This window comes from Takifugu flavidus, chromosome 4 (genome assembly GCF_003711565.1).
Source record: "Takifugu flavidus isolate HTHZ2018 chromosome 4, ASM371156v2, whole genome shotgun sequence".
In the NCBI taxonomy this organism is placed as follows: domain Eukaryota; kingdom Metazoa; phylum Chordata; class Actinopteri; order Tetraodontiformes; family Tetraodontidae; genus Takifugu; species Takifugu flavidus.
In genome coordinates, this window is record NC_079523.1 from 7,000,722 (window position 1) to 7,027,340 (window position 26,619).

General features: G+C 44.1%; 2 protein-coding genes and 2 long non-coding RNA genes across 9 annotated transcripts in view; 1 reads left to right on the forward strand and 3 right to left on the reverse strand.

Moving 5' to 3' along the window:
• Positions 1 to 1,432: 1,432 nt before the first annotated feature.
• fam210b (family with sequence similarity 210 member B) lies at positions 1,433 to 6,798 on the reverse strand. Of its 2 annotated transcripts, XM_057029530.1 has the most exons (4): positions 6,311 to 6,798; positions 6,105 to 6,214; positions 3,405 to 3,598; positions 1,433 to 2,367 (listed from the first exon to the last, which is right to left on the reverse strand). In XM_057029530.1, the coding sequence occupies exons 1-4, from the start codon at positions 6,600 to 6,602 to the stop codon at positions 2,151 to 2,153; spliced, it is 813 nt and encodes a 270-aa protein (XP_056885510.1). In that variant the 5' UTR covers positions 6,603 to 6,798; the 3' UTR covers positions 1,433 to 2,150. The 2 variants fall into 2 exon arrangements, with proteins under 2 accessions (XP_056885510.1, XP_056885509.1); XM_057029529.1 differs by having other exon boundaries at positions 6,105 to 6,780.
• Positions 4,846 to 13,646, forward strand: LOC130523908 (uncharacterized). Of its 2 annotated transcripts, none has more exons than XR_008950046.1 (2): positions 4,846 to 5,121; positions 11,992 to 13,646. It is a non-coding gene; the product is annotated as an uncharacterized LOC130523908 (long non-coding RNA). The 2 variants fall into 2 exon arrangements; XR_008950045.1 differs by lacking the exon at positions 4,846 to 5,121 and adding an exon at positions 11,793 to 11,919.
• Positions 7,925 to 8,705, reverse strand: LOC130523909 (uncharacterized). Its single transcript, XR_008950047.1, has 2 exons — positions 8,530 to 8,705; positions 7,925 to 8,138 (listed from the first exon to the last, which is right to left on the reverse strand). It is a non-coding gene; the product is annotated as an uncharacterized LOC130523909 (long non-coding RNA).
• ppp1r16b (protein phosphatase 1, regulatory subunit 16B) overlaps positions 9,346 to 26,619 on the reverse strand; it is a 44,916-nt gene continuing 27,642 nt past the window's right edge. For 3 of the 4 annotated variants that reach the window (XM_057029524.1, XM_057029527.1, XM_057029526.1), the window contains exons 3-12: positions 23,081 to 23,151; positions 18,100 to 18,245; positions 17,883 to 17,986; positions 15,254 to 15,406; positions 15,066 to 15,172; positions 13,037 to 13,162; positions 12,876 to 12,951; positions 12,499 to 12,628; positions 11,945 to 12,092; positions 9,346 to 11,863 (exon numbers count right to left, since the gene is read on the reverse strand). In XM_057029524.1, the coding sequence (XP_056885504.1) occupies positions 11,402 to 11,863; positions 11,945 to 12,092; positions 12,499 to 12,628; positions 12,876 to 12,951; positions 13,037 to 13,162; positions 15,066 to 15,172; positions 15,254 to 15,406; positions 17,883 to 17,986; positions 18,100 to 18,245; positions 23,081 to 23,151 (1,523 nt within the window). In that variant the 3' untranslated portion in view covers positions 9,346 to 11,401. The remainder of the gene's footprint in view (positions 11,864 to 11,944; positions 12,093 to 12,498; positions 12,629 to 12,875; positions 12,952 to 13,036; positions 13,163 to 15,065; positions 15,173 to 15,253; positions 15,407 to 17,882; positions 17,987 to 18,099; positions 18,246 to 23,080; positions 23,152 to 26,619) is intronic. The other variant, XM_057029528.1, reaches the window with a different exon arrangement.

Sequence of the window (26,619 nt, forward strand, 5' to 3'; positions counted from 1 at the left end):
TATCTGTGAGCTTCCCCTGTTTTGTAATTGATGTTTTTAAAAAAAGATATCATGTTTATTATAATAAAACGTGATAAGACTAAGCATGAGTCATTCACCAGAGAAGCGCTTCTCTCCTCTGATGGGTCCACTCGAGCGGATGAAGCTGCTACACAGAAGACGTCTTCTTCTCCTTATGCGTGTCTGCGTGTGCCGATCTTGTCACCAGACACACGTGCACGTATGCAAATATGCAGGAGTGTGGAAGGAGCGGAGCCTGTCAGGGCCCAGAGCATCCCAGGTAGTCCAGCAGAGTCACTGGGAGCGCTGTCACCAATTTGTTCCTAGCCGTGGGGGACATGCAGGGGATGAAGAGGCGATGGCAGCTCTCTGTCCTCATCGTGCTTAACGAGGTCCAGGCTTCTCCTCCCTGCGTGCGTGTGTGTGTGTGTGTGTGTGTGTGTGTGTGTGTGTGTGTGTGCCTGTGTGGTTTTGCTCATGTTACAGTACAGCCGAATATCCTTTCCTAGAAACAGGGTTCCTCTGGAATCTGAGCACAGGCCACCACACACTCTTCCCCTCATACAACTTCCCTCAATTATTTAACAGGCCCAGAAACACACACACGCGCGCAGAGGAAGTGGAGATAAGGTAGCTACCATTCCATAAACTATAGATCTTCAGGGGAAGCACACCGAGGGCTCCTCCACGTGCAGGCTGACCCAAAGTCCGGAGAATTCACCACAATGATGGTGTAATCATGGAGCCACTGGTGTAGCTATGACTCCTGTAAAATGGGCTCTGTGCTACTAGTTATATACATTGTTAAGTGAACTTCAATGTTTTTAACTGATAAACTTAAGCTGAGGACGTTCCATCCACCATAACCGTTTATAGCTCAGGTGTGTAAAACCCTTCAGTTTGTGTGTGACAAGCCTGGAGGATTATAATTTGACAAATGTTGAGGCTTTGCTGGACACGTCACCTAAACACTTTAGCTATCTGATAAACACGAGGTTGGTACCACGTTTGTATCTTGACGCCATTAATAGCGAAGTGTTTGGATGAGACACCGTCACCGGAGCAAATGAAGGCCGCCGGTGGCTCAAGAGCGCCCCTTTGCGGTGAAGGAGGGGAAATGCACGAGTGTGGCGGCCGAAAGGTGCAGTATTTATTATATCTGCAGGAATATTCAACACTGCTAATCAGTTTCATTGTATTAAAATTTTGAGACACTCCATATTTTCACAGTCATTGTAAATAGATGAGTTAGCACATAGTACTTGCTTTAATTTTTCATTTGCACATTAAATTGCACTAGCGCTTTCAATCAACACCTGAGCTGAATTTCTGTGGTAAAAAAACACCCCCCCCCCAAAAAAAGCTACTCCAAGTCCTCTCATCAGCAGATCATACACATGACACATGGATGACAGAATTGAAAGAAAACAAATATGAAAGAGGGTTTTTATTTTTAAATACAGCACATTCACGCAGAGGGTAAAATTTATAAATGTAGTGTGTAAAGAATATTTTTTTCTTTTAAATTAATATTTAAACATGACAAAGAATAGAACAAAAGGAAGAGGGAGAAGAACAGCAGAGATGTAATTGCATTTATTTTCAAATGACCAGGAGAATCTATTAAAAGAAAAAATCCTTCCTTTGTGTAAACAGATGTTTAAGTTGGAGAGCTGGCATTGGAAAGCAGACAGTTACCAAAGTCACGCACAGCCGTTGATACTGACACTGACATCCAGCCTGACAGGCAAACACGAGGAGGAGGTAGCTGACGGAGACGAGCCCAATTATTCTGCTGATTCATTCACATTACAACATTAGATCGTTTCAAAGGAAACTTCACATCTTTTAAAGACGAATCAACTGAAACTACTCGTGAATTTTAAAATCCCTGATCGTTACTGATGATTGGAAATAAATATTAGCTTTACCGGCCTTCTGGCTGTAGGGATGTACACGTATTATTAAGGCATGTTATCGACTTTTCACTAAAAACAGCAACGCACAACTCAACTAAAACCAAACTTAACTAACTCACCTGAACTTGCAGTGATGACCAACCATTTCTAAATGATAGTATATGAATCATATCGACAGTTTTTTTCAGATTGTTGCTTAATAAAGGGTCGTAAATAGGATGCGGGGTGTCATCAGGGTGCAGCCGTTGGGGGCTTAAAGAGTCCAGTCTTCCTGAAATAGCGCACGATGAGTGGAACTGACACCAGCGTGATGCTAATGCGAACTGGAGCAAAGAGCTTATGGATGGCGTAGGCCAAGACGAACGTGCTCGTCCCCGCTGCCATTTTGGAGCGAACCACCGCCTCGCTGAAGCCCAGCTTGCAGAGCATGGCTGCCATATCGATGCCACTGGGAAGACAGATGACACAGAATACTGGTTAGGTTAGGTTAGAAGCACAGATGATGCCAGGAACTCGCCTCTTGAACTCTTCCTCATTCTACTGACAACAGCAGTAAATTGCAGCATGTTTTGATTATTCAGGTAAGAGTTGCTCCTTAACATTATTATTTCTTCTACAACAGCCTCCATCAGTCTAATTGTATGGAAGATGTACAAATTGTCATGATCCAACTTAAATGAAAATGCATCTGTTATATAAAATATATAAAATATAAAACCATCGGTAAACTAGAAACACAAATTATTATAATCAAGTTGTACCTATAAATAACTGAATTAACTAAAACATCTTCTCTTAAGACGTCTGTTTGGGGTCGGATTCTAAAACAAAGTGTAATACACCTTTACCGCCACTAGAGGGTGCCATGAGCCGAGTTATAACTGCATTGTCACGTAAATCATAATGGTCGTTAACATTTCTAACATCCTGGAATTTCCATTCTCATAGTCAGACTGATAAGATTGGTTCAGAATCTCCTCCCTCGTGCTTTAGTTCACATGCACTTTCTGAACTTCAGTGGGCCGTTGATGAAGACCCCTCTGCCCTCACAACAGTCCACCACAGAGCTGTGATGATGCTCAAGGGCTTCCGGCTACAGTCTGCTTTCACTTGCCAGCATTAGTCACACAAGGAAACGCAGAGATGCCAGATAAGATCTGCCGAGTTTCTATGGAAATCAAAGCCTGGCACATGGCCAGACAGACAAGCTGGGAAAAAACTGTCAATACCTGCACCTCCGACACTTGATCGATACTGTTCTTTCCCTCATTTTATACAATAAAAAGGAGAGATGTTCTCTGTAGAAGAACTATCCAGCTCTTTAGTTTTAAGTAGTTTAATGTTTAACACCAGCCAGTAATGTTTGCCTTTTCTTATCACTAATGTTTGTGCTGGAATGAAGTCAGGAAACAGAGTATAACACGACTGAATTCAACAAAGAGTTGTTCACAGGACAGGACATAAATGTTCGACCTTTACGGTTACCTCGATATAAGCAGATAGAACATTCCCAGGGACATGAGGGAGATACAGATGTGAAAGCAAACTCCCACTGCTCCATACTCCTTGAAGACCTTCTTCAGCTGTTGGGTCTTATTGAGTTTTGCTCCCTCTGCTTCCTCTGAGGTCTTCACAGAAGTTGGCAAACCAGCCGAAGCCTCCACTGAATTCTGGTTTTCCTGGAGATTGAAAAAAAATACATCAATATGAATGACAAAGTAGAAGTTTAACGTTGGTAAAAAGCTTGAATTTTACATTTTGAGTTTTTTTTCTTATTACATCATTCATACACAAGCACACACACACTCAAAGAGACACACACACGTCTCAGTTTGTGACCCTCAAACACAGCGCTCCAAGCTAAGCAAACAGGAGCCTCGGTGCAGCCTTCTGACGTGCTCCCAGGCAGGCTGTTCCACTGTGTACAGGCTGTAGATCTAAGAAGCCTTTACACAGCGGTGGTGGTGCACATGTGGCAGCACGTGGAGGAGACAAAGCCTGCAGTAATAAACACACACAGCTTTCTTCACTACAGGCCCCAAAAGCTGCACCTTACAACAGGATTTAAACTTGAAGCCACATAAAAGCACAAAAGCATTAAGTGTATTTAAAGATTAGATACAATAGAAGTTGTGTGGGAGTGTGTGTGGGTGTGTGTGTGTATGTGCACACACTCCCAAAAATGTGCCAAGAGCTTCATGACAGCTGTTCAAAATCAGTTTATGCTGACAGAAAGCACAACTTTTGTGGGAGAAAAAGGAAGAAGCATGTCATCCAACTAGGTACTGACCTAAAGGATGACCTAATGTGTTGCCTAATGTGCTAATAAATAGCTTTTTAAAGGGCAAAGCCCAATGAGCACTGAAGACTACAAAACAAGTTTTAATGTAATATTACATTTTTCAAAATGAAGGGAGATAATAGAATATATATTTAGGATTTGTTTTTATTTTCCCCCCATTCTTGGTTAATTATTTTCACATTCTTCCAATTCCAAGATCTGTCCAATGTCACTTCTTTAGCATGTTCATTCTTGAGCCCTTACAGATACTGACTTCGTGTGGAGCTGGGGAGAAAAATGTAAATAATTTAACAGCACATGTACGGGAAAAACCCATCTGTTTTTTTTAACATTTGCATAACTGGTTTCTTAAGCATAGTTGACATTATAAGACGAAAGAGATGACGATTCCAGAAGTAGCGACTTCTGCTCTTAGACACTGTAACCTTTGTTTCTGTGTTCCTGCATGGGTTGAAAAGACCCAGATAATGAATCAAGAAGAGAAATAAAATTGGTCCCTCATGTTTTGGATCTGTGGAATGAGCCAGAGTCCCGGCGAGGCATTTACTGACAACAATAGACAATAGGAAAGCCACAGTTGGAGGCGGAGGCCGTCCGTTGCTTTTCAGAGGCCAGCCAGGCCAAACTGGCGGTACGGGCGGGCAGAAGCGTGGGACGGTCATGTGAGTGATCGGCCAAAAGTGTTGTGCCAGGGAGGCCGTATGGGTGGAGAACAGTGGAAGTGCTGTGTCTGATAACAGCTCTTCACAAGAACACAGATGCACTCCCAGAAGGCGCAGAGGCAACGGCCAGAGGCTTATCTAAAAAAAAAAACTGAACAGGGTGCCAACATTTAACCACATCTGCTGCAGAAGCACTCCTGCAGACTCTTAGGGATGGTTGTAGCAGAGGAAACTCCAGGTAGGCGAGGAGCAAACTTATCGGGCTGCTGGCAACGCCTAAGTAGCTGCTGGTACCGTTAGCAGCAGTGCATTCTGGGTAACCTCATCTTTAAAGAAGGGGGAGAACATTGGGATAATTTATGTCTATTTGGGTGTTTGGAGATGATTTAAGTGAGTGGCATGATTACACCAAGGGCAGATCACACGCACTTTAGAGGGAACGAAATAAGTATCTTTAAGCTCTGGATTGTGTGTCCCATTATTAGACTAGCAAGCTGTCATTTTACAAATCATGTGTAATGACAGGTTTTGCCTTCGACACTTATCTTCTAACTAATAAAAAGACTAGGCTTTCTACACTATTCTTTGGCAAATCTTCTGAATGTTTCACACTCCTATTTTGGTCCTCATTTTTTTAGTAATAGCCATTAAATGACACCGCAAATGGTTAACTGTCGAACGTTAGCATGCTAAATCCTTCAGAGCAGGTGCGGCTAACGATGGATCATTTTTAATGCAAATCAAACACGACTTTTGCAGGACATAGGAGAAAACGAGCCATTCCCGTTCGTTGTGTTCCACCTGTATACCTTCCCCATCCCTGTGAGCAGGGCTGCCGTGGCTGTCACCGTTTTGCCAGGTGCAGTCTGCGCCTTTAATTGTCTGCTCTTGGTTTAGGTTCAACACTTTCTCTCTATATCTGCCACAACTTACTGCTGGTGACTCCGTGAAAGCTGAGCGGAGGTGAAAAGTGTTTGCCGACAGCAGAATGAGACACATTAGTCCCCGGAGATTAAACAACTTCCCTCTGAATGGCGCTAATGTTAAATGTCGGCTCACACGTTAATTCCCCGCACACGTAAACACAGCTGTTGTATAACGAGCCTGTCGGGTTTCAGGTCCGCGGAGGAGGCACCATTCCCCGCACTGTGGACCCGTCTGTGTGCTCTTATTAACCAGTCATGAAGGTTAGGTAAACTCCAGCCGGGGAGTTTAAATTACCTCTTTGTTGGCGGCCGTCTGTTCCTGGCCGGTGTCGCCCCTCTTTGTAGATGAAGCCCTGGTCTGCATGGTCCCGGAGGCGCAGCGTGGACTGGGAAACCTCCAGTTACCTGTGAATAAAACATTCCTGAGCGACTCTTCTGTGCTGCTGTGGCGTCCGTTGACACGAACGGACGGTTTTCTGATAAAATCAGAATAAGGCGCACTTTGCGCGGGTTCGGGGAGACTCGGCGCGATGGCAGCCACCCAGTCCAAGTGTGTCCGGTCCGTGGTTACAAAAGCGTCCCGATACCGGAGTGTTCTCCTCCACCAGCGGGTCGAATCGACGCCTCCGCCGGATACACAGAAACACCGGCGTCCCTGCAATGTGTTGTTGTTGTTGTTGTGTAACGTCAAAGTGGCGTCTCTCGGTTTGTTTGCGCTCACTTGCGCCAAAAACGCAGCGGTAGTTTTTCCATTCCGGGCCGCAGAAAGCCTCCCAGTCAGGCACAGAAACATGGTCTGGTCTTGAACCAGCACGGCGTCTTCAATAAATGCCGCCTTTGGACCAGTAAGGAGCCGTAAACATACTGTCCTGAGTACGAGTCCACCCTGTTGTCCCGTTGAACGATTAGCGCTGACAGCCAATGAGGGCCGACGCGCAACCGCAGACAGTTGCGGGGGTGTGGGGGCATTTAAAGGTGTAAGTGTGTCTATTAGTTATATCATCAACACCAAGCTTAAAGTGTTGCGGAGATCAGCGGTCTTACGTCAACTCCAAGTGTTTGTTGTCTCCTTTAAGAGATATTAGAGAACTACATTTCCCAGCATGCATTTGATCGTTCTAAACTTTGGGGGAGGCTAAAGGTGTAACTTGGAAGGGTCCACTTCTGTTGCATTGAGTGAGAAAGACATTTGTGCACTTCTTGATTTGTGCACTTCTTGATGTACCGTTTTTGCTGTTGTCATGGTGACACTGCAGTATTCAGCACAATTATTAATATCAACGGTGGCTGGGGTCAAATAGAGGTAACATTAACAGCTATTTTTTTGGGTTCTTGGAACTGTGGTTGTCCAACATCCCGTTCGCTGTCTCAATCAACTGATTTCAGGCATTCTTTGTTCCTGGTTAAAAGGTCACCACAATAAGAGAACTGGTTCAGCACAAAAAAAACTGGTTGGGTTATAGAGCAAAGGAACACTGCCTGATATAAATATATATATACTGTATATATATTAATACCAGCCCTAATGGTGCATCTCCTGTATTGGTTCCAGTGCAAGAGATGGCGACAATGTAAAGACGTCAGTTAACACCTGAGAGACCTTCATTATCTTCCTGTCAGTGTGGTGTGATCTAACAAAGAATCTTTACAACTAGACAAAAACAAAAAACCAACCATCCTCCGAACCATTAACAGGACCAGTAGCTATGTGAAAAGAAACTGAAATCGTAGCAAAGATGTGACAGAAAATGGTGTAAATGAGATAAAAGCAGAGTGGAAATTTTGGCAGGAAACAGCTCAGTGTGGTGTCAACACGTGGGCTGATCTGTGAAGACGGTTGTCGTGAAACCACTTTTAAAGTGCGCCATCTATTTTCTCTTGATCGCTCAAACATGGTGAGTGCTGGGCAGATGTTTTGCACATCCTTCCTCCGCATGTTTTAACATCTGAATAACAACTCTTTCATTAACAAATGAACAGAATGAAGCTGATAATTGTTTGCTAAACTGTTTTCAAGGTGTTTCACATTTCCTACTTCAGTGTGATGAAAAATGTATTTTAATTCCATCTTTGTGGTGCCAATGATGTGAAAAAAAGACTCAAAACTAATGGTGCTAATTTTTAAGTAGTTTACTCATCGTCAAAAGGTGAGACAAATTATGAGAATCCTTTTGAGAGCTGCCTCATCCCGCTCATGCAGCCAAGTGTAGAAGTCATGGATTGATGTCAGAGCAGAGACTCGTTGGACATCGGCCACTTTAAGTGACTCCCACCTGCAGAAGCTGATGATTTCCTCGTGAGAGAACGTCAAAGAAGGACCTCCACATGGCTGTAGAGATGGGAACAAAAATTTCTACTGATGCAGAAAAAAAGGACATAATGGAAACAGAAGCTAACATATAATATTATAGTATAGATATCATCATCATGTTGACTGCTGTTTGAGTTTGGCGCCCCCTAGAGGCACATCAGTGAAAGACGTGCTGAGTTTTCCATCTTGAGCAGGAGCTCCTGTGGGGCTTTCAGGGCCTCCAAATGCTTCTCCCCAATATCCAGGAACCTCTGAAGCAGCTCTGTTCTCAACATCAGCGCACGACAGTTGATGTGTGGAACGCCGCCCGAGACCACCAACACCATTAGCAGAACTGGGAACATTTCTATTCGTTTATCAGATCAAGTAAAAGGCAAACTTTTAAAACCACAGCATCCGCGGTTCTTACCCAGCATGGTTGCTGCCTCACACACTGATGTCACCAAGCCTCAAGCTGTTTTCTGGTCACCAATGTTGATCTGAAAATGAACAGTTATCGTTACTACATCGAGCCTGCGAGTGTTAAATGTTATTTAGATGTGGGCATCTTCAGTTATACAACAGAGAGATGTAGTTAAACCAACAGCTGACCACATCTCTCCCTTTATGACCACAGTGGACCAGCTTCTGGTGGCTACCTCCAGCAGGATATTACAGCATGTCACAGAGCTCAGATCATCTCAAACTGGTTTCTGGAACATGACGATGACATGACGACAAACTAGTGAATACATTCCATATTTATATTTAAAGAAGCCAAATAGTTATTTTCTATATTTTTCAGCATACGACAGAAGCTTTCTCTAGATCTTGCAACATGCCATATGCCAAGCATTGACAACAACACTATAATAATGTGCATTATTATTGTTTTTGCTCTGTCAAATATTCATACTTTACCATTTGTTGACCCAATTAGTTTTAGCCCTAATCATAAAGATCAAATATATCAAATGCCGGCAGGAAAAGGCTGAAATACAGAGGGACCAAAATGTCTGAATGTGGTTAAAAGAACTTGGATTCCATTTAGCTGTAGTTTATTAGGATGTGCTGTTAAACCAGTGTTGGCAGATCAGGATAACACTTCTATTTATTGGTTTTTGTCGCACCTTTTGTATATTGATTGTTTCCTAATGGAACGCTTGGGTGAAGGAAGTCCGTGTTACTATTAGACTAGAATCCTTCGAAAGCACCATTTTTCTTAATTAAAAGAGGCCACATGGAATTCTTAAAATATACAATTTATTCAAAATATGTTAATGCATCCATCAGTACAACCACCTGCAATTACAAAATCAGTAGTTCTGCTTCTTTGTTTGCGACAAAGCAACCTGCAGACAAACGCCAGCTTCCAGCTCTACACTTGACAACACAAGGAATTCTATCTCGGTCAGCTGACTGAAACAGGGAAGGACACACTTCAAAAGCTGTGAGAAGGCAGAAGTGAATTAGAAATGAACCAAACAGTGAGCAACGAGTGATTTATAGGATTACGTCACTGAATGGGGCACTTTAAAAACAAAGAAGGAACCAATGCTGGGGGGGTACTTCTGCCTCTCTGCTTCATATTTTACTTCCTCCATTAGAACAAGTTGCTTCATATGGAAACATGAAAAAGTCACAAAGGCCGCAGACTGAGGCGGCCACAAATGCATGGAGAATGTCTCCTGTGTTGCAAAGTGAGAACGCGGCTTCAGGCTGAGGGGAACAGACGCAGCTCACTGGAACCAGTGAGAGGAATCAAACATATTTACAAGTGTGTATGTACAAATATAGACTGCAGACGTCTCAGTGTGGGGTTAGACCATGTTGGATGGTCTAGCAAAGAGCTACTTAGCAGGGAACATAATTAAGGTACCAATGTGTGCTAACCTAAAAAGGAAGACTGTTTGGCACTTAAAGGAGTATTTAAACTTTTTTTTTGGAGAAATGTATATTTTTCTTTATAAGAGCAGGAAACATCAAACAGCCACCAGCCCTTTAGCCTAGCAACAGCTAACTTTTATTAAATTTCATGATAAAAATCTAAACTTTCATGGCAAACATTGAAACTTTACAGTAAAATACAAAGTCTGGGTAACAAAGTCTGGGTAATACTCCTTCTGGGGTCCCATTTTAATCTGGGGATGTTATTTTGTCTGAGTCTCATTAAAATAAATGTCCTTAAATCATAAATATTTATTAAAACCAGGAATCCACATCTGCTACGTATTTGCCAGGCTTGTTTGGTTGAACCTTTTCTGGGTTAATGTTATTAAAAAGCCTCATAAATTCTGTATTAGAAAATAATGTCCCCACACAACGCCCACCAGACAAACACAAACACCAAAACAGCACTGACATTTGTAGTGACACAGTTATATAATCCACCCAGATATGATGGTCTGGCTGCATGATGTTAAGAACATATAAATATAACAGACGTTGACCCTATACACTTGATCTGTTGGATTTTCCACTTCAGAAGGTGCTTCAGCTCAAGTTAAATGCATTCACACTCCCCACACACCATCCAAATAATAAATACACTCACTTCCAGCAACCACGACTGTTCTTTTACACCTTACATTAAATTCATAAATAAACGTTCAGTATTTTTCAACCACGTGTGATTAAACGTTCTAAAGGCAGAGCTGGAGGGCGAGCCGTGTCAGGGGCAAACGCGGTGACACTCCCCAACAGTTACTGACACCTGTACAACCATTCTCGCTGTTCCTCCCCTCTACCGCTGCAGGCAGAAATTTGGACACCATCGCTATACTGGAAGTTGTTCCTCAGCTCTGCTTTTGCCACGTTCGTTGGTTTCGCCCATCGGCGCTCTGGCACCTTTAAACTTGACTGTAATAAGGGGAAACTTGGGTTTTTCACTGGTGTCCCACTGAAAACGCTGATTAAATTCAATTTTAAAAAGTCACCATGCCACTGTTGAAGCAGAAGGTGCTCTTTGTACCTTGAGGTCTTCCTCAGTTTTGGGTTATTTCAGGGTTAAAGCTTAAAAATGGGCTGTTTCTTGAGGGTGGAAGCAGGGCCAGACTCACATCTTACACTGAACATTACCTGGCTTTATGTCTCTACGCTGCTTCTGCTCTGCCTTTTCTTCTCTGCTACAGAGACACGCAGCATTCAATGTTCTTCTTCTTTGGGTCAACAGGGAGAGGAAAAGGAGGCGGAGCCAAGAAAACCCACTTTAATTTCCTTCCTTCTGACCTCCGAAGAGCACATTCTATGTTTCCCCCCTTTCTGTGCGACCACTTCCTGTTCCAGCCACAGCCATGTGGCAGCTATGACACACAGCAGCAGGTCTGCGCCTTTGGCTGCTCGTCCTCCGCTGGCTGTTTCAGTTTGAGGAGGGGCGGGTCGCCGCTGGCCGGCGTGTAGTAGACCGCACTCCCATTGGAGGAGACCAGGGGCATTCGGGGGTCCTCTGAGTTGGATTTGGCATCAGAGAAGGAGTCCGTAGAGCCGTTGCCAAGGTGACCATTAAACAAGGGGTGATTCAACAACTTGGCTGCGGCCCTCTGTTTTTTCAGCTCAGACAGCGTTTGGGCGCGCTCTTTCGGCCAGGACTCCTCCTGGGTGGGCGGGCTGCCTCTGTCAGACGTTGGCACGGTGCCGTTGGAGGGCGGGGGTGCCGGCGTGGACGTCTTTGTGGAGATGAGGCCATTCTGTGCGCTGGTGCCATCTTTGAGGATGGTCTGCAACCTGGGCTTCTCTGGTTGCTCGATCGGCGTGACCTGTTTGACCTGCAGGACAACAATGAATGATTTTGGATTGTTTTGAAAAAGACCTTTTATAAACAGTACGGCATTGTTTGTGATTCTTACCTGAACGATCTGGTTGTTCTCCTGATCGGTCTCTTTCTCTTTTTCAGGTTCCTCCCCCCTCCCCCCCCTCCAAACGATGGCCTCTGTCTCATACTCTTTGCGGCACAAGTTGTGTCTGTCGGACAGGCTGGCGCGCCGCACCACTTTCCTGTGAACACAGCAGTTTCCAGTCATGCGTGGGAAAAAAAAACTTGCTATCGAAAACCTCAAAGCAGCGGTTGGATATTTTCTAATGGCTGAAGCGTGTTGTTTAAGATGCAATGTAAAATTTCCTATTTTAGCTTTCCATTTTGAGTTTTTATGACACAGGGGAATCTTGGAAATGGTAAATATTTGTTATAGTTATTTTACAGACTCTAAAATATGTCTGAATCTTAAAATAATACAGGGAAAGAAGCTTGTAAACAGTGTTGACTATTAACAGTTGTTTTTGTTTTCTTGATGTTTTTGTTTTCTTTTCATTTGATGAGTAAAAAATATATATGTAAATAATATTTAAGTTCCCAACACTGTCTGCAGTAGCGGACGTGTTACCAGCAGGGGGCAGTACTCACCCACGACTTCCTGCGCTGGACGTTCGCCTGCACAGCGAGGTCTTGTGTTTGAGTTGGGACTTCATGATGGTGTCATGTTTGTGTTTCAGGTCGAGCAGGATGGCTCTGAACTCCTCATCCTCACACAGATCTTAGAAATGACAGAAAATATCAGCATCGAATTCCTTTTAATGAGGTCATGTTTTTCTTGCACCTCCCAACAAAGACAACAAAACTGTTGACCCAAAGAGTCACAGCAGTAAAACATGCAAACAATTTAAAGCAGCTTGTGTAGCATAGAACCTGGACTGACACAAGCTGAAAATGAAACCCTGCTGAGCTCAACACTTGATTTCAAACCCCTATCGGATTGATCAACCAGTCTGTTATAAACGCACCGATTGGGGTCTCTTCCAGGAAGGTCTTGGCATTCAGACTGGCTCCATGAGACACCAACATTTCTGCCACATGCATCTGAAACCACAATGGCAGCAGCGAAATGACAAAAATGTTTTCAGAATCCTTATCTGTTTCCTGCCTCTTGTTTTGATCTCTGTACCTGACCCCAGCACGCCGCGGCGTGGAGTGCCTGCCATCCGTCAGAATCTCTCAGGTCCATGCGAGCGCCGCCCTCCAGCAGCAGCTCAGTGACCTGGACGTAGCCGTTGGCTGCTGCGATGTGGAGCTGAGACAACAAAAACAAAGTTTGCCTTCATTTATGAGCTTCAAAATCACATCTATCACAAAGAAACCCATTTAATTATTAAAAGTAAACAGTGGAAATGCTCTATTATGGTATAACAAACTGCAGGAGCAGAAGAGGAACACCTCCAGGAAAAGACAAAAATGTGTTTGTGGTGTAAGATATTTCATATAATGGGATTATGCACAGTATAGACGGTCTGTAATTTTTGGAAGTTTAGTAGAGACCCCTGAAGAAGCACTGTGATAAATCTCTAATCCTTTCCTCTCCCACAGGCAATCGCTGTGTTCTCCAACTTATCTTCTGGCTGTTGTGGATCTTTTCTTTTTGCCATAATCTTGGATTCTGCAGCTCCCACCTCCAGGTTCCCTCCACACCTGTTTTCCTCAAGAACCCACATCAAGCTGTGAAGTCGTACATATTCCCTTTCAATAAACAGCCTTGTTAAACAGGCACCAGTGATCAATTGGTCTATTTGTAATTATGATGCATGTCTGTTGAAAATAAATGCATGTGGTAAACCCGGGTCTTGGACCTCTTGGTTCATGTCTGTGCCACATGAAGGTGCAGCAGTTCTGCCTGTGATTCATATGTTGAACCAACATGTGAAAGACAACTGCTGCTGAGGAAGAAACACCTCAGCCCAGAACTCCATAAGGACGCAGGACTAAAGGAACATTTGACTTCATGAGCATAGATACATGGACCAAAAGCAGAGGCGCTAATTCAACACCAATATTTTCCTGGATCGCTTTAGAAATTAAAAAAAAAAAGACTTATGTAGAACCACTTACACGGTATAATTACACTAATCTTATGCTGATCTGACTGACGCCGCCTTCCTCAGAGCCACTGCAGTCAGCATATCGCCGACAGCCCATCCAGGATGTAGCGTCTGCGTTGCCAAAAGCAGGCTGGGATAATCTCTGTCTTGTCTACTTTCAGGCCAACAGTCTAGAGAGGAACTCTGCGCGTCAATGTGAAAACCTGCCAGTAGATTTGTTGTTATGAAGCTGTCTCAATCCTACAAGCAACCGCGAACAATGAAGCTGTCCTTTCCGCAAGCAATTCTGCGAGAAACAGGAAAACAAAGCAAAAGATTAACCTTGCGTAACTTTCTGACAATCGCAGGCTCCTCCTGTCTTCTTTGCCAGAGATTTTAATAATGCCCGCTCTAGTTTGCTTCATTACGCTCGAATGAAGATTAGCGGTCCACAAAGCTGGAGGACAAGCAGCTCAAGCAGACAATCTGTGGTAAGACCTCAAAGCTTACCAGGGTTATTTTAGGCTACTACCATGTAATATCCCCTGCCTATTTCCATCCACTGATCTGTCCCTGTGCTTCCCCAATGTAGCTTAATCCCTGACACATAACAAAGACTTCAATAAGGCATCTGGAACTCTCCGGAATCTACATGGCAGAGGTTTTTTGGAGTGGTTGTCTGAAAATTCTGATTTTTAATTTGGGATGGTCCAAAGGACATTATAATGATCCCAAAGCTCTGACATTGCAACAAGCAGACCTGACACTTTAAACCTGTTTTTAATTGCACGATCAATGGGATCGATGCAGTTTTACGCATTTACACAGCACGGTACCTGCTCAAGTCAAGCAGAACAGGAAGCAACAACAAAGAATACTGAGAAGCCTGTGTAAGATCCTGGTAAGAACCTGTTTACTGGGGGACAATGGATTGTTGAAGCAACCTGGAGAGTGTGGAGAACCTTTCTCTCATGTCCCATAAGCAGTTTCACCTTTATTGTTTGCAGAGGTTTGTCAAGTGACTGATTAGATGTGAGGTTGTTTCAACCTCCTGCTTCTTCTGACTCATTAAAAGGTGAATCTACGGGACATCTGCTTGAATATTCCTGCAACATTACTCACCCCTACAGTTGATGCGTGACAACTACTTTCGGGCCAAGATTGTTGTGTTTTAGGAGTGATGAGGAGGAAGAAAGGCTGATGATGACGACTATTTTGATGATATATTACTGTTTTTCAAAGATAAATTATTAAAATAGAGACAAGTAAAAATTGCCAGGTGACATCACTTTAGTGCAACTTCGACCCACCCGGTGTTGTTTTGATTGCCAGTCTTACCAGTGTGGCGCCCTGCGAGTCCTGCTGGTTGACCTCCTCTCCCTGTCTCAGCAACTCCTGGATGTCTTCTAGCATGTGCCTCTCTGTGGACGCCCGCGTCTCGTTTATCATCTCCTGGGTGATTCCTGAAAATGGAGACCACAAACAGGACCGCGGCATTTAACACAGATGTCTCTTTTTTCTGAAAGGTTAAAAATGCTGCCAGATGTGGACAGGCGGTTGATCATATGTCGGGGGGGACGGGACGGCGTCAAGCCAGGTTGTTATTTCATTTGTCATTTTATCACAAACCCTGGGTTGATGTGCGGTCTGTCACTTTAATTTTGTAGATAATAGACCTTTGTAACAAAATAGATTCTGTAATTCATTTTCGATCATTGTTAAGTAGAAGCTTGTCCTTGTATTCTCTAATCCACGTTTGATGCGGGCTCTAAACGCACCCCGCGCTGCGACACATTATTTGCAATCACTAGAAGACACCTGGAGAGGCTGCCTGAAAGCCCTTGTGACAGGAGCGGTAAAAGTGGTGCGGTGAGCAGCTGCACCTTCAAGAAAACAAAGCCCAGCTTGTCCTTGTTCTCATGGTTCGGAACTGCGCCAAACTCACTCGCACTTGGTGTATAAGACCTCATTATGGAGTTTTTGTTGAGTGCCAGAGATGATTAGACCCTTCACTAAATCATTTCCTTCGATATCTGTGATATTTGAGATTAAAGCGGCCGTCTGAGGGAGGCTGGAGCACGAGAGCAGCAGATCCAGAGGCAGAAAATGCAAAACGGGTGATTCACAGAGGAGCACGCAAGTGAGTGTCTGATGATCCAACATGCAAAACAGGCTGTGACCTTGGGTTGCTCACAGACTGGGTGTCCAGGGTGCTTCATTGTGGAAAAAAACCTTTCAACTCCTGGTAGACAGGTCTTATGGCATATTAGAGACAAACCGTACCCTAGAGGAGGGATCAGGGAAGGCTCTGATCAGGCGGAGAGAGAGAAAGGAAGAGAAAAGCAGGAGAGGCATGGCGTCGTGCCCGTTCCTGTGGTGCCTCTGGAGAGAGGAGTTTTATCCCGCCAAACGGCGGTGGCTGTGGAGACCATTAAAAGAGCAATTAGCGGCGGCGTGCTCCCTTTGATGAGCTTAATAATCCTTCTTCTCACCTTCTGTGCGGTTATCTGCATTCTGCAGCGCCACAGACCCCACCATAAGCTGAGATCATCGTTTTAGGAGGTCCCTCTTCTCTTCTCTTCTCTATCTGCCTTTCCAGCATTTGCCTCCACCACGATAAACCATCCCACGTTTTCTGATGTGAGCTGTTTCATCATTTCCTGTCTCTACTTTAAACCTGCTGTTGCATCACCAGAAGATTTGTTAGTTTTAGTTTCCGAATTTCTTGCAAAGCTGTAATAGAACATTAGTTCTAATACAGAGAAGAATTCACTTTTTTAAACATTTCTACTGGAGTCCTCAGAGCTTGTGCAGTTATTACTGAACTGAAGAGTTGGGTCAGGGTTTCCGTTAACTCAGTTCTTCATTCATTTCTTGCGAGTTGATAACAGCAGCAGGATTTCAACAGAGTCAGAGCCCACAGATCTGCACAGGTCGCTGCCGTGTCTCACGCAGCGTGAACATCAATGAGATGTCAGTAAATTCAGAGCGGCGTTGCCTGTGGCGCACGCAGAAAACAACGGGTTGTGAATTCACGACCAAAAGCGTCCTGACAACAGCACAAAACAGCAACCTGCCTTCCTGACAGACGAGTTGCTGAAGTTCTCCAATTGATTCCTCAATTACGTCTCAAAGACAAATGCTGCCAACGGCGGCGGTGCCTGGGCGTGAATAATAAACAAACATCCCATTCCGCACTGTGTTGGGAGTCCAGACGTTTGCGTCTAACACCAGGCTCACTCAAGTGCCACTCTTGTACGTGCACGGCCACATATGTACTTCCCTGCAGTTGGCATGACGTCCAGAATGCTGCACGAGCGTGTATATCCTGCTTAAAGCTTAATGGTCTATGACCTGTTTTAACTGGGCTTAAATTCCTCTGAGAAACACATGCAGGTAAACTGTGTGTAAATATGTTTATTCTTTAATCTGTGTTAAGTGTGGTAATGTAGCACTTGAAGGGTCCTCGTGCACTGGATTAAACTTTGTGTTTATATGCATTCCATGTGAAATCCAGGTAATTTACTTAACGCAGGAGTATTCGCAGAGAATTACTTTCAGGGAACATTTGAAGCTTTGCATGCATAATTTATGCCACCGGACTTACTGTCAACAACAGACTTTGCAGTAGCCGAATGCTGGGTGGAGGCGAGCCGTCACCCCCCCACTAGGAGGCGATTTGCTCCCTTTTAGTTTGTCATTGTTGGGTCACACTGGTTTCAGATGCATAAGCATCGCTTAAAGCTTCTGTTTCCAGGTTAGCAAAATGTTGCACATGCACAAATTACATAGGCCAGCTCGCCGTCCACATGTTCTGGTGGGTTGACGAGATGTTGTGGAATCAACTACCGCAGGAATTCATTTTTCTTTTGTGTGAACACATTTTCACTATGAAAGCACTTGTCGGACTCAGAGGTCCAGTTTAGCCTCTGAACCTACCTCTGTTGGCCATAGCCGTCTCAATGATGTCCAGCGTCGGGTCGTCTTCACACAGGTCGTAGGGCATGTTCCCATCGGAGTTGACCGCAAGCAGATCCGCGCCGCTGTGGGCGATAAACACATTAATGATCGTTATGACCTGGGCAGATCTGTTTGAGTTGAACGGCGATTCTTTATGGCAGGGAAAATCCCTGCGAAGCGCATCTCCCCATCTTACTGGGCGATAAGGATTTTCACCAATCCGGCATGGCCACAGGTGGCGGCGGCGTGCAGCGGCGTCCACAGCTCATTGTCTTGCGCGTTGACATTGGCTCCTCGGTCCAATAAAATCTTTACCATCTCCTCATAATTGTCAATACAACACTGGGGAGTAAAAAGAAAAGGAAATACATTTTTGATAATCTCATTCTTCCGGCTTAATATCCTCGAGTCAGACAGAGGGAAGATGAAGGCGTCAGAGCGGGGAAACGATATTGACTCAGAGAGCAGAGAAGCTGAAAAGATTGGGCCACACTTTTCTGCATCTATATCTGCAGTTTTTGACGTGACAATAGAACAGAAAATGAAGTGCGGGCCGAGAGTAGCTCTCATCACTCTCCCAGAATATAAATCACACAGCGAGTGCTGAGCGCCGCTGCAAATGGCGCTCTCCTGCAGCACCTTCGTGACAACAGACTTTGTTACCAAGAGCGCAGCTGAAAAGTCAACCTGTATCTCTGCCAAAGGCATTTCAGAGAGCAATGTCGTGAACACAGGAAGTCACTTTTCACCACTTCTGTGGGTTTGGTTCTTGGACTTGAGTCAAAAGGGGAAATGCACCCGTAACTCACACCCATCTGCACACACAGGCAGCCAGAAAGGGGCAGAAAGTATTTTCCTCATTAAAAGATGGGTGTGATTTTAGGGCGGGGAGGACAGGCGTGTTTTTTTTCCTGCAAGAAACATCCTCGTTCCAGCTCTTTTTAGCAACAGTGCTTGTTTTCTTTTCCAGCCCAGATAATTGGCGTGAATGCACCCATGCGCTGTTGAACCGGGCCAGCAAACGCGGCGTCTGGAGGCCGCAGGGCAACCTGTTAAAAGATGAATGCGTAAAACATTGGATTGTTTCCGGCTGATCACCTGTTGTTCTCTCCCGTCTCCCCAGACTTTCACATAATAAAGCAGAAATGCGATATAGCCTCAGAAACAGCTGAGGAGTGTCAGCGAAGGCGAGCTCCAACCACGGGAGCGCTGTCTCCTTTTTGAAATGAAAATGAGAAGTCTGCCGTGATGACATGTGAAATCTCTGCTGCTCATCCTGTGATGCTTCCACCCTGCCGAGCATCCTTCCTTTCAAAGGGGCGACAAAATGACTGAAAGCGAGGTTAGGAACCAAATTACCGCAAAGAAGGAACCAACTCAAACCGCTCTTGGCATGATATTAATTATGAAAAAGTAAGATTGTGATCATTTCTACTGCTGAAATCCCTCATAAGATTGGCAACACAATGGCTCCTTCACGACGGGCATTAAGTCCTCCATCCTTTGAACCCTTATTCATTAAGGATTCATTTTATTGTAAGCCAGGGACAAATTTACACACTTAATGCATCCTCATATAAGAGTGAACAAGTTCTGTCAGAGAAAGGTTTTTAGGCTGTGGACAACTGCTAGAATGACTATTGAATAAAATGAAAGATTATAAAACTAATTAATGAAATCAATTGGCTGTGGGGAGAAAATAAATCCATTAAGAAACCTGAATAAAACTGCACGTTACAATTGGACATTAGCAAAAAAAAATACCCATGTGGTCTTAAAATTGATTTTAAAGCTGCACTTTTATAGAAGACTGTGGCGGCTGTGTAGTCACCCAGGTTTGCCCAAAAAAGACAAGAGCCGATGTGTTCAACAAGCAGTAAGGTTATCATTAGAGGGAATACAATTATGTTTGTGCACTGAGCAAGTCAGTTCATTTAATTTGTCCCCATGGCATTTTTTGGCGAGCATGTTAATGAAAATTATTTCACTATATCATCATCCTACAGCATAAGCAGACATGTACGACGTGTTAGGGCATTTATCAGCTACAAGTCATTTGTTTTGGAAGAAAAGTTGTCACATTTAAGCCCTGCCAAGTTCCTACAGGGGGACATTACTTCTTACTGGTATTTGCAAAGTGTGAGATATTTTAATATTGACTTTGTAAAAGCAGGACAGCAAAAAAGACCTTCATAGAATAACAGCATTGATAGAACAATAGGTGTGATCGCCGGCGTGCTGCTGGAGTTGTTCGTGATTTAACATGCAAGAAAAGAGGAAATGAGATTATGTTTCCGATGAAGAGGGCAGGAAGACAGATAAGAGAACATACCGGTATATATAGAAAACATAACCGCCTACAGACATCTTCTTGGTAACAATGAGTCAAAACAAGATTTTAACTGAAACACACCGGTAAGTTTGAATCAGGACAATCCTTCAGCAGTCATGCAAAAGTCTGACAAAACTTTTAAAGAAAACAAAAAGTGAGGACTTCCTAACTATTTTTAAAAAGCCATCTTTTAGGTGAGGGCTTAAAACACAAACAGCTTTTCAATTTACTTTGATATATAACAGCGTGTTAGCTAAATTATAGCCGCTGTCACATAACGGCTTTCAGTTATAATGAAACAAAAAGGTTGCAAAGAAACAAAAGCATTATGTCTGATATTCCATATAGATGGCATCAATCATAAAAGAAAATGCACGGAGGGTTTAGGATGGACGCCCAGCCACACACTCACAGCCATTTTTTAAATAAAAATAAAACAGACACGGTCTGAGCTTTGCTTGGATCACTGACAGCACGGGTGCTGAAATACTGGACAGGAGGCCGAGCTGAGCAGCAAGATGCTAACGTTTGGCTACTGACGAGACAAACTAGAGGCATTTCCAGAGGTTGTGACAGGAAGGCAGACCTCCATGTGATTTGGCTGCCCTTCTCTGTGTCAGATCCCTTTAGATCTACCTGGACTTCACTGAGAGTATATTTCTCACTAATCTCCCCACAGTCAGGTTTGTTTCCATGCAATGACCCTGTGGGTCCTAGTTGGTGTTCCATTAACATTCAGCTAACCAGCGTGCAACTCTCTCCCGCTGATGGAGTTGGTTTCGGATAAAAGCAGAAAAACAAACTAATTCCTGTTGGCTGGAGGGTAATAACGCCAAGAAAGGGAGTGCTTCTGGGAAAGAAGGAAAAAAATAGAAGAAAAAGTTGTTGAATTGGTTCTGCAGTGGTATCTCCTTACTTATAAAATGCTGGCGGTGCTTTAGTTCCTGTCTAAAGCTGCTGCTTACAGATTGTGACCATTTCTTGATGATTATAGGTGTAAAATGTGACAGAGGAAAATGCAGGTTTTAAAAAACAATCCAACAAAAACAAGTCAACAATAAATGCCACGACAACAGCAGACCGGCTCCATCTCAATATAACTGCTTCTTCGCTGCAGCTGGTAAATATGTGTCTGTTGTCGGTATTCCAGTCACTGTGGGGACATAAATCTGTTTACAGACATTGTGGGGACTTGCTCTTCCCATAGGGACTAGAATTAAGAGTTCATTTTCAGGCCGAGGATTGATTTAAAGGTAAAGGGTAAGAAATGTTGTGGTCTAGGTTCTGCAGATCAACAGGAAATGAGCAATAGCAACAGTATGTACTTTGGTGCCGCCTGAAGGCCAGCCATCTATTGATTTATGTGTCACAACAGTGAGATGGACACCAGATAGGCACGACATCTCATTCAGAGAAACACCGGGCCCATTTTCTTTTATACATCTCACCCATTTCCTAATGAGTTTTCCTCCCGCCGCCTGCGCTTCTGTCTGAATTGCATCCTCGCTGCAGAGTCGGCCGGCGAGACGTGAAAAGGTCTCATCTCAAGTTCAGTGCACAACGTGACCCATCCAAATAGCAGATTATCGGGCACACACAGACACACAGAGGCACACATTCAAAGCTGAAAGGTCAATCTGATTCCCTGAGCTTTTAAAGAAACCCCACAGCACAGGTGGTGACTGATAGGCTTCCATTTTCTGTCCCCCAGTTCATCTGTCTGCCTCACAGCAGGAAGGTGAATGTGTGGCTCCCAGCAGCCGGAGGGGCGAAAAGAAGGAAGCTGCTAGCAGAGGGAGGACATAAACTGTCAGATGCACAGCTCAAACGTGGAGGGGAAACAAACAAGTGGAGAGAGGGCAGGAAGGAAGTGAAGCAGAGGAAATAAAGTACCACATATGCTTTTGAAAGTCTTTACAAAAATGAAAAAAAGAACCAATGAAAACTGTCCAGAACTGAATGCGTGTTTTAATGAGAAATAATCTCCCAATAATCAAAATGTCATGCACTCAGGGACACAGTCATACTCTGAGAGCCGCATTTCTAAGGCGACAATTAACGACAGTGACCTGCGATTAAAAGGCAATAAAAGAGCAAAACCTGGTCCATAATTTGCAGTCCACTGAGAACTTTGTGGAGCGCATAATGGAAAAGGAGATAGTTGTTGGGGGAGAGCCAAGAGAATCATTTTTTATAGTTGACCTTTTAAAATTGCTCTCAGCTCAAAAAGACGCGCACGCAATCAGTGGGTATTGACCGGCTGACAGTCAGAGGTCCTTCCAACAGTGTTGGTCACACATACTACACGTTAAAGTGCGTTGAACAAGGTACTGAAGCCCAAACCTGCATCTTCGTTATGCTAATGGGAAGCTAAACTGTTATCGTGTCCTCGGTTATTCTGTCATTCATGCATGAATGTTTAAATGCAGATTTGAGTTTCGGGCAGTCAACGGGGGCTAAAAAGTGTTCTATGAATACATCTAATGTCTCTGTAATCCCTGTAAAATGTGGTTTCTCCTCCATTTAAGTTATCTTTTCACAGCCCAAGGTCATTTTAAATGAGGCTCTGAAACTTTAAAGTTATTAATGACACAAAAAGTAATATTATTGTCGTTTCTCTTGCCCGGAGAGAGAGCTGCCACTACAACTTCCAGCATCCTCCAGTGTCTAATCTATTATCCACACATCTTTTGAGTTGTCTTTGCTTTTGGAACATTTTAAAAATATCTGTTAAAGACGGCCCCAGAGTTTAGTAAAAAAAAACAAAAAAACAATGCTGTCAGTTGCAAGAGAGGAAACCAAACAAGGGCAATAATAAAAGACAGACAAAAGCCGACAGTGTTACCTGGTGTAACGCAGTGAGGCCGTCTTCGTTGCACAGGTCCGGACTCACATTATTGATCAACAGGTAGCGTACTGGGGGGGAAAAAACAGAGGGTTAAAAAAATGCATTAAAAGAATTCAAAAGAAATGGCCCAAATCTCTGAAATCCTCTTAAAATTACACGTAGAATTTAATGACGGAAAGAAAAAATTGGGGACTTTCATATCACGAGTGCAGGTGCGTGAAAGACACAATAAAACGGGACGAGAAGCCCAATGACATCGGGAATAACCCCAGTGATCGGGGGTGCTCCCACGGCCTGCAGGTGCATCTTATCCTTCCATTAACCAGTGACATCAACAACCAGATCAATCTGCAATCCGATAATCAGCCGTGATGTATCCCCGTGGAAACTTCAATCTCTCAAATTATCAGCCCGGCCAGGATGTTACTCAACCCACCTCGGAGATATGGATGAGGGATGGGCGAGCGTGAAGGGATGAAAGATGATGTAACCACGCCTGGGATTACATTGTTTGTCAGCTTCATTCTCAGATAAACCCGTCAGTCAGATTCATGAACTGTCGGCCACCAGGGGGGCAGCCGCCTGGTGGCTAACGGTTAAATCTGACGGCCCCAACGGGGAGCAGCACACAGAGATCTTCCTGACAGAGGGAGACGCCGTGCTCTGGGATACAGCAGGATACGGCGCTGAACAGAGATTTGGAACAATAATGATCAAATCTGCCCCCCACCCCACACACACACACACCACACACACACACACACACACACACACACACACACACACACTGACGGATGAGCACTCATGTCCATGAGATTAAAGCCGTGCTTTGGCGTTTCGTTATTTCCTGTTGTATTTTGAAGATTTTCCCCGTGTGCGTCATGTTCAACTGTCGCTCTTCTGATAACCACGATGCATTTCAGATTCCCCGGGTACAAAGTGTCTGCATGTCCCATAAGGCCCTGCCTGCTTCTAATCTTCGCTCTTCCCTCCATGTTTGTTAGTCATTTCGCTTTTACCTGTTTACTTATCGGTGGATTTAATCACTCTGGGGATCAAGTCTGAATCTCTGTAGGTTGGAGTTGATTTGTACCCTCAAATTAAAAGACAAGGGAAGAGATTCAGTAGAAGATTACTGCAACTGAAGGTTCCTGATGTGAGTTGGTGAAAATATAGGGCGCCACATTAATGGGAACACCAAGAATGCAAAAAAAGAAGAACCTGCCCGATTTGAGAGGAAGGAAAGGAAATTGTCAGTAATGCTGATTTAACAAGTAAAAGACAGGAAAAGACTGAATTGTGTTTATTTGTGGGGGATGGATAATTGAATTTCTTTAACCTCAAGGGATGCTGTAAATATGCTGCCATCCGCAGTTTTCTTTAAGAGATCCTGACTATAATAAATAGAAATACACTAATCCTTGTTGACATCTGACGATGTCACAGTATTCCGAGTATCCGCTTACATCAGAGCGCAGCGGTCCCACCAGCTGGGACCCATCTGACACAGGTCGCCCTTCGCGTTTAAGGCGACACGACAGGAATGAGCTGCCGCAGCTGCCGCGGCCGGTGTTTCGCTTCAGAGGAAAAGAAAAGTGAAATGCTGCAGCGAGCCCTGACAAAAAAATGGCCCCAAAGTAATAAAGCGCAAGCTCAGTCTGACGGCAGCCAGAACTGTCACATGCTTCGCACGTGCACATCAAATTTCACAGCAGATCGGAAGCCGCGTTTCACCTGAGGGCTCCGCAAACTGTAAATAACACATCCCAAAGGAGAGGCGCTGTTCCCATAAGCAGCCTCCTCTGTGGGGCTGGAACTATATACAGGGGTGCTCCGCTGCCTCCAGAGGTCCTTGAAATGCCACACTTAGCTGCCTAAGGAGATTACCAAGGAATTTAAATGAAATACATTCAAATGAGGCCCTTTAGGAGAATGTTCTGAAAGCATTCATCTGGGTTGTTTTTCCCTTTGCCAAGAGCTGGAAAGAGCGCGCTCATGTTACTTAACGCGTTAAAGCTACAACACAAACTAAAACATAATCAGCTGCCAGAGATCTCATTTCCCTCCAACCCAGAATCTCTTTAGCTGTAAAGAATACTGTATAGATCTAAAGTTCGACTGCCAGAGTCTAGGTGAGCGCAGCCCACCCTCCACCCCGCTGTACATCATCAACGCTCAATTTCAATTTCAGTAAAGCATCATCAGGAGCCAAATATCTGACACGCGGCAGCAGATGGAGGGTGCACAGCTCTGCCTGCTCTTCAAGCTGGAAAGGTGCTCAAAGCCAGAGTGCCATTTGCAAACGCTCACGTCTTTAGCCCCGCTGAACGGCGAGAGCCGCCTCACAGCCCGACACTTGATTGGTTTCTGGAGGCCATGCGGCAAAATATAATTTTCCCTGCCGCTGAATTGCTTGTTCTGCGAGAAAGGCTGCGCGCTGATGCATTAATCAGGCAGAATTGAGGCTGGGTTTTCACGTTAGAATGTGCGGGACATGGATGTGGAGGCAGAGAGTAAACAGGAAGTATTAAAAGAGAGGTGACTAAAGTGTTTGTGCGCTTCATTTTTAAAAAAAAAATCCATTTCTTAGTTTAGTCAATTAGTCATTCAATTTTTGTGCAGTATTTTCTGTCTTTTGTCACATCTGGAGAGAATATGGGGTCTGTGAAAAGCTAAGAGGGAAACAGCATCTAGGTTCTAAAGACAGGCTGTAAATACTGGATGATGGCCTCCTTTGTCCTTTGTCAGGGTAAATAAGAGTAAATTTGCACATTTGCTCTATGATTATTCCAAAATTCTTTGAGAACACAACTCAAACGGGTATTTACACACATACTATGTACAGTATATATTTTATATAAATTTAGCTCTGCATGATACACCAAGTGATCCCCAACATACACAAAAACTAGGAAAGATTCTGTTCTTAGCTAAATCCTCAAAGGAAAGAAGGACAACTGATTCAAATGTCTCATGGAGTTCATTAGGTTCGTGATTTGCTCCGAAATGTGAGCTCAACGTATCAGTCAGACATCATGAGCAAATTAAAAAACAAAGAAGAAGTTCTGGCTGGAGACAAAAGGGCTGATTCTGATTCCTATCTGTCTGTGCCAACGCCCAAACGACTTGCGCAAAACCACCCACAAATCCTGAAAAAGCCCTACATGACAGAAGGGTCACCGTGGAGATTATTCAACGCCACAAAAGCCAGAAACACAAAGTTTGTTAAAAAAAAATAATTCATGCACGTCTTCCTGGGCGGGACTGGTATACATTCCCGTGGAGGGAGGAGATAGACTTAGACGAGATGCTTCCCAAAAGATAAAAGATAGATCAACAAACAAGGGCGCAGGAAGTGAAAAACCACCCTTCCTTCCTGTTATCTCACTGGCCCTCCACAATATTGTGTTTGTGAATGTGTTCCAGATGGAATCGGACCTCAAGTGAACAACATGGACCAAACGATCATAATTCCTAATCCTCCTCCGCTAGCGAGTCACGTGACAAAGTGTTTTGGGGATAAAGCAACAATTTAA

Bases quoted from the DNA above. Each gene is read 5' to 3' on its own strand.
- fam210b (XM_057029529.1), bottom strand. From the start codon at position 6,602: ATGTTTCTGTGCCTGACTGGGAGGCTTTCTGCGGCCCGGAATGGAAAA. The intron at 3,599-6,104 runs GTAATTTAAACT...TTCAATCTCCAG, and splicing joins AGACGGCCGCCAACAAAGAG to GAAAACCAGAATTCAGTGGA. The intron at 2,368-3,404 runs GTAACCGTAAAG...CTGTCTTCCCAG, and splicing joins TTCTATCTGCTTATATCGAG to TGGCATCGATATGGCAGCCA.